Source organism: Oncorhynchus keta, chromosome 14 (genome assembly GCF_023373465.1).
Source record: "Oncorhynchus keta strain PuntledgeMale-10-30-2019 chromosome 14, Oket_V2, whole genome shotgun sequence".
Lineage (NCBI taxonomy): Eukaryota > Metazoa > Chordata > Actinopteri > Salmoniformes > Salmonidae > Oncorhynchus > Oncorhynchus keta.
The window spans coordinates 34,640,575-34,648,167 of NC_068434.1; the positions used below are offsets into that span (position 1 = coordinate 34,640,575).

The 7,593-nt window shown below is 39.7% G+C and overlaps 1 protein-coding gene across 1 annotated transcript; it reads left to right on the forward strand.

The window, feature by feature from the left end:
• The first annotated feature begins 1,271 nt into the window (after window positions 1–1,271).
• Window positions 1,272–6,364, forward strand: LOC127907270 (uncharacterized). The gene is made up of 8 exons (XM_052461597.1): window positions 1,272–1,527; window positions 2,357–2,625; window positions 2,720–3,190; window positions 3,293–3,390; window positions 3,535–3,582; window positions 3,763–3,848; window positions 4,124–4,268; window positions 5,736–6,364. Exons 3-8 carry the CDS (start codon window positions 3,100–3,102, stop codon window positions 5,919–5,921), a joined length of 654 nt encoding a protein of 217 aa, XP_052317557.1. The 5' UTR covers window positions 1,272–1,527; window positions 2,357–2,625; window positions 2,720–3,099; the 3' UTR covers window positions 5,922–6,364.
• Window positions 6,365–7,593: the final 1,229 nt, after the last annotated feature.

A 7,593-nucleotide genomic window follows, 5' to 3' on the forward strand; every position in this document is an offset into this window, starting at 1 on the left:
AGATGTATCTGTTACTTGTATCTGTTACTTGAACTTTGTGAAGCATTTATTTGGGCTGCAACTTCTGAGTTTGGTAACTCTAATGAACTTATCCTCTGCAGCAGAGAACTCTTTCCTGTGGTGCTCCTCGTTATTTTTATTTTCCGCTTTGACCATGTCTTAAAATAATGATGGACTGTCGTTTCTCTTTGCTTATTTGAGCTGTTCTTGCCATAATATGGACTTGGTCTTTTACCAAATAGGGCTATCTTCAGTATAATGACCCTAACTTGTCACAACACAACTGAAGTTAAGAAATTCCACAAATTAACTTTTAACAAGGCACACCTGTTAATTGAAATGCATTCCAGATGACTACTTCATGAAGCTGGTTGAGAGATTGCCAAGAGTGTTGCAAAGCTGTCATCAAGGTAAAGGGTGGCTACTTTGAAGAATCACAAATAAAAAAAAATATTCCGATTTTTTTTTTTTTTTTTAACACTTTGGTTACTACATGATTCCATATGTGTTATTTCATATTTTAAAATAAAGTAAAATCCTTGAATTATTATGTGTCCAAATGTTTGATCAGTGGTGTAAAGTACTTAAGAAATAATACTTTAAAGTACTCCTTAAGTTGCTTTTTGTGGTATCTGTAATTTCCTTTCCTATTTATATTTTTGATTACTTTTACTTCACTACATTCTTTAAAAAAAATGTTATTTTTACTCCATACTTTTTTCATTTTTGTTACATTTTGACAGGAAAATGGTCCAATTCACACACTTATCAAGAGAACATCCCTGATCTGGCGGACTCACTAAACACAAATGCTTAGTTTGTAAATGATGTCTCCGTGTTGGAGTGTGCCCCTGACTATCTGCCAATAAATTGAAAAATAAAATTGTGCTGTCTGGTTTGCTTAATATAAGGAATTTTAAATGGTTTATACCTGTACTTTTACTTTTCAACTTAAGTACATTTTAGCAATTATATTAACTTTAGATACTTAAGTATATTTAAAACCAAATACGTTTAGACTTTTACTCAAGTAGTATTTTACTGGGTGACTTTTACTTTTACTTGTCATTTTCTATTAAGATATCTTTACTTTTACTCAAGTATGACAATTAAGTACTTTTTCCACTACTGCTTTTGACTGGTACTGTATATGTTTGTTTTTTTGCTGCCTCTTGGGTCACCCAGGGGCTTCAGCCCCTGTAAGCCCCTGCATTAAACCGGCCCTGTGCACCACATGCATGGTTATTCATCAAGCTACACAAAGTCTAGAAGTCATAGGTATCCTGTGCCACATGTTGATTTTCATCTGAGAGATCTAGCTGTTTACTAGGGTAGACCGTCACTGTTATTTTATTTCATAAGCTATGTGTATTTTATTACCAAAAGTAGTCAGGACAAAGCTGGTGTCTAGTCTGATGTTCCAGTCGTTTACTTTGAAGGTCGATCTAGATGTTTATGTTAACGCCAGTGTTTACTCCTGACTGTTATTTTGAAGACGAAGTATGGGGATTTGGAAGTCGGAACTAGGTGAGTAAACAAAACAACATTCTAGAAGTTATTGTTGATTAAGACACCTACGTTTTCCTTTAAGCTTTCCAAACCAGATATTTGTAAACGTTACTCTTTGACAACCAGTGCCAGACTAACGTGAAGCATAGAGATTGCTCTGTTGCTACAGTGCCTGAACTTTAACACACTTTTGGATCACAAATGTTGGCATTGCGTAATGTTTTATTTCAAACAATTATTTGCATATTAGGACCATTACTAAACCCAATGTTGAAGTTGTTTGACCACATAAATGAAAGGCGTTGACTGTTACATAAATTCTTTTTTTTGCATTTTGCATTAAGATTTCCTACTGCAAATCCTTAAGGTTTCCTACTACTGCACATCCATAAGATTTCTTATTAACGGCCCACTGTGATACAGTGCCTTGCGAAAGTATTCGGCCCCCTTGAACTTTGCAACCTTTTGCCACATTTCGGGCTTCAAACATAAAGATATAAAACTGTATTTTTTTTGGTGAAGAATCAACAACAAGTGGGACACAATCATGAAGTGGAACGACATTTATTGGATATTTCAAACTTTTTTAACAAATCAAAAACAGAAAAATTGGGCGTGCTGTACTTACAGCCGTTTTTATCATTTAAATAATCATGTGTATATTCATTGATTCTTATAAATGTCGATCCTTAAACTTGAGTGTCGTTTCTCTACCTGGCTTTATAGCAAACCAAGTGCAAGGGCTGCCGTTTTGTTATTTTTCAAATCAAGGAGTAGGCCTTTAAATTTAACTAAAGAAATGCAGCTGCTGGTTTTGAAAAATTATCAGTTTACTTGTCATATTTAGGCCAGTGACGTCTGAGCTCCTGGACCATGGCTTCGAGCCCACCAGACGCTGTTACCGGCTGTGTATTAGAATGTTTCGCTGCTGTCAAGCAGCAGTTCTGCAAGCTGGTTTAGCGGGGCCTGGCTTGGTCACCCCAAGATGTCACGGAGCAGAGGGGCAGCCAGAGTTCTCCCGGGCCTGGATAGGAGGGTTCATCCAGGAGAGACCTGAACCCCTTCCTGGAGGATGCTCTGCTATAGGGATACCTGAGGAGACACCTGCCCAGTGAGGTGTGCGTGTATCCCATACTAATGTTTCAGAATGGATAAAACATTATGATGATGCTTTATCTGTTAGTCACTAATGTGATGGTGGTGTGTTCAGACCTGTGTGTGTTTGGGGAGCAGTTGGTGCTTGGGTCGGGTTGGGAGTGAGGTCGGTTGGTGACCAATGATCCCTGGGGTTGCCATGTCGAACGCATCGTCACCTCCCCCGCCTGGCTACACATGAAGGACCTATCAGCACAGGAGGGGCTGGTCGCCATCAGATACGAGAGGACATACGTGGAGTGGTGTTGGGAGATACCTGACCCTTACACACCCTGAAACCTCACTTATTAACCCATCTTTTCCCAATCCTGTCCTGTGGACCCCAAGGGGTGAACATTTAGGTTTTTGTCCTCGCACTACACACCTGATTCCACTTATCAACTCCTCATCAAACCTTTATGGAATCAGGTATGCAATGCTAGGACAAAAACAAACATGCGTACCCATTTGGGTCCTCAGGACAAGGATGAAGAAATGCTGCCCTCACTTGACGGTCACCAACACAGAGAATATAAAAACAGTAACCGTAATCTCAGAAGCTACTCATTGGAATTTTGTGACATGGCATTATGAAAATTCCATGCATAGAGAGTTACATATTCATACACTAATGATGATGTTGTTCCAGTCGTGTATACCAGATGTGTAAGCTGTACCTGTACTCTCCCTCCTGGTCTCTACGCCTGTCCTCTGGCAATGACTGATGGAGCTGCCAAGGTTATACAGGTGTGTGTGTGTCTGTCTATCTTTTTGTCTGTCTGTCTGAATTTACTTTCATGGAACTGATTATTACTGCTCATGTTGGAATAGGTGATGTGATTGATTTGGGTGTGATATTGGGATTCATAAGCTTGTCTGTGTGTGGGGCAGGGCTACATCGAGGATACAGGACTACCTGCAATTCTCAGAGGTGCTCAGGTAGGTGATCACATGACACACATCTGTCTGTCTAAAGGCAGACTTACTGGTTTACGTTATGGAGTAAATATGTTGCTCTTAATGGATGAAGTGGTTTCCTACTCTCACTCTTTGTTACTCAACAACAACTGAGTGGCAATAGTTAATTTTCGTGTAAGAGTACCTTCTCTCTCTCTCTAGGTGTTGAGTATCTGGGAGGGGACCACTAATATTCTGTCTTTGGATGTGCGTCTCTCGGAGCTCAGGCCTACGTCACACACATCCAGGTTAGGGGCCCTTAAAGGGATAAAGAGTCATTCAGAGCAATCTAAAATACATGTCTACTGAGTTTAGTTGTTAACTGACTATGACCATTGAAATCAGATTTTGGATAATTAAGTTAGTTTCCGCAGCCTTTGTCTAGTATCGTCTTCCTTGAAACAACAATGAATGGTAGCCAGGACAGACTGTTACTAGTAATACAATTATAAATGCCATTACAACCTCTGTTGATATAATTGCAAAATAAATTCTGACATTCTCCATCTAACTGCCCCCACAGACCTTCCTGGCAGCAGCCTTCCTTTCCTGTCTGTGAGATCAGTAGACCGCACCTTCTCTGGTCTGAGAAAGTTTGTGCAGGCCTCAGCTCTCAAACCACCTGGCATCACGAGACTGGCCATACAGCCTGGCATGCATCTATATGGGTACTATACACACAGCAGAGCAATTCATGATCATTTCTGAGCATTGGCATAACAGGAGTAGCACTTATAGCCCATCTCCTGGCTTAACCATTGTCACAGTTAGCTTGCCCTGAGGATGTATTGTGACTCCTGCTGTGTGTGTTTCGGGTGCTCTGCTCATTGACCCTGCCTCATGGGAGGGAGCTTCTCACTCTGACATCTATGCTGTTCTCCGGTAAACAAAACAAAAACTTTCCTGGGCCAACACTTGCACTTGACCCCCCCCCACCTTCCAGCTCTGACTTTGCTGATAGCTACTTCATTGAGGAAAAGTGTACTTACTGGGACAGTGATATGTGCTTGTTCCACCTAACCATCTCAAGATTAATGCACTAACCGTAAGTCACCCTGGATAAAAGAATCTGCTAAATTACTAAAATGTAAATGTGAACACACATCAGTCCCCACTACCTGTCCACACATCAGTCCCTCGTCCTTACTTCTTGTTGGCTAATAGTTCTAGCAGTAACTGTGTGTGTGCAGTGTTTGGCGGATTACGTGAAAAATGTAATCCTTTACCGATTGTTATAGTTACATGAAAAATAATCTGTAATGTAATAATTTACTCAAAAAGAGTAACGTAATCTGATTACTTTCATTTCTAATATTTAGGCTACAGATAGTTTGCCGTGTAATTAATATTAGTACATTTAAAGTTCAATGCACCCACCTTGAATTGCAACCCTGACGTGAGTGCCCTTTGTTCAATATTTGTTGATAAATCCAATTCAGACCTACAGAAAGACCCTCTTCTCTTCTACAGTAAAATAGTGGTTCTTTTAAGACAGTGTTTTTTAAATTTTGATTTAACCTTTATTTAACTAGGCAAGTCAGTTAAGAACAAATCCTTATTCACAATGATGGCCTACCAAAAGGCAAAAGGCCTCCTATGGGGACTGGGATTTAAAAAATAAATAAAATACAAAAATATAGGACAAAACACACATCACGACAAAAGAGACAACACAACACTACATAAAGAGAGACCTATGACAACAACATAGCAAGGCAGCAACACATGACAACACAGCATGGTAGCAACATGACAATAACAGTGTAGCAACACAACATGGCAGCAGCACAACATGGTAGCAGCACAAAACATGGTACAAACATTATTGGGTACAGACAACAGCACAAAGGGCAAGATGGTAGAGACAACAATACATCACGCAAAGCAGCCACAACTGTCAGTAAGTGTCCGTGACTGAGTCTTTCAATGAAGAGATTGAGATAAAACTGTTCAGTCAGAGTGTTTGTTGCAGCTTGTTCCAGTTGCTAGTTGCAGCGAACTGAAAATATGAGCAACCCAGGGATGTGTGTGCTTTGGGAACCTTTAACATAATGTGACTGTGTTTTTCCCCTGGTTGCATTTTGTTTTTTATTGTGCAATCAGAAAGCATTTCTTCTTCTTTTTTTTCTATGGAGCACACAAAGAAGAGAGTGAAAGTGTACTGCTACAAAGCAGCAAGCAGGAACTCTGTGGAATACCAGAAGGCCAGGGGTAAATGTTTTGGAAGCCTTACCTTTTTGTTCAACCAGTTTGAATACAAAAGAAGCCATCCACACTTAATGGGCTATCAGCAGAACAATAGCATCTTAGAGAGCATGTGAGAGGACTTGAGCTAAATGACAGCAATGCTGACAAAGATATATCAGTTCTTCCTCTTTATATTAGATTAATTCGATCCCAAATGTAATCAACTGTTTAAGAATGTAATTTTAATCTAATTACAATCCTGGCTGATTACAGTTACTTCATATTTGTAATCTGTCTGTATCTGTGACTGTGTTTGCTGTGCTGTGAGCAGGACTTGTGTTCAGTAAAGGGGGCCATAGGAGACTTTGCCCCTGGACACTGAGCCTACGAAAAGTCAATAAGGAAGTCTGCCATGCAGCCAGGGTCTTTGCCAATTTCAGAATGTGGTATGTGAATGTTTTTTTCATACAAGTGTCTTTATGTATTTGTACCTTGTAATTATCCATTATGTATGAGTGCATGCTATGTCCTGACCTGTTGAAGAATAAAGACTTTCTGATGAAGACATGAATCACCACCCAGACTCATTTCTGTTTGACCTGTAGCTGTCAGTGGGTTATCAGACAGTGAGAGCACACATGCAAACACACACACACGGTGTCGGACTTACAGTACCATTAGGCAACTAATGCAATTGCCTGGGGCCTCATAACACAAGGGTGCCTTGTGAACTGGGCATCGTTTTGTTTAATAATTCATTATTTTGGTTATCTTCCTCCTCTGGCCCTCCTCCACTCGTGAGTCCACCGATGACAAACTGATCTAATTTGTCTCTAGTTTTTGAACAGTTGGGTCTATTAGTTATTACCCCATGCCGGAAAACTATGACAAAACCGCAATAGAAAACGATGCAGATCTTTTTTCTACACACTTATCTCCCTGATGTTTTCCCAAACTTTCCAATACCTTTCTGATGCAAATAAAAAAATAATTACACCTTTCCCATATTCAAGTCATTTGAACTATCTTATTAGCCTTATGAACATAGAAACCTGGTTGCAGTTTGTATCTGTGCGAGAATGGTTGAAAAGTTCATAAAATGAAATAATATTAGTATTGGTCGATATTGCAAAGTCAATATCAGATAAAGGCCTGTATTGGCCCAGAATCCCTAAATTGAAAGTGTAAAAACGGATAGAAAATATGCAGGCTAGAAATGATAATGAACCTAGGACAAGGCTACAGTGCCTTGCGAAAGTATTCGGCCCCCTTGAACTTTGCGACCTTTTGCTACATTTCAGGCTTCAAACATAAAGATATAAAACTGTATTTTTTTGTGAAGAATCAACAAGTGGGACACAATCATGAAGTGGAACGACATTTATTGGATATTTCAAACTTTTTTTTAACAAATCAAAAACTGAAAAATTGGGCGCGCAGAATTACATATATATACTGTATATTTTTTTTTTTACACTTCAGCAGATGCACTTGCCTAGGGCAATTTTCAGTAGTGAGTGAGTGCCTTTTTGTACTTTTTCCCATACTGGTCCCCTGTGGGAACTAAACCCACAACCCTGACATTACAAGTGCCATGCTCTACCAACTGATCCACAGGGGACTCACCCCAATGCAAAGACCTTTACAAGTGTGATAATTTCAGTTAGTATTTTCATTCTTCTTTGTTCATCAAAGAAAAGACCTGGCTCCGAACAGCTCTTCATTCAGTAGCCATGATTGCTTTAAATGGGTGGTTGTCTCACTGGCCTCTACCTGGGGCCTCCAAATCACCAAGTCTGCCCATTC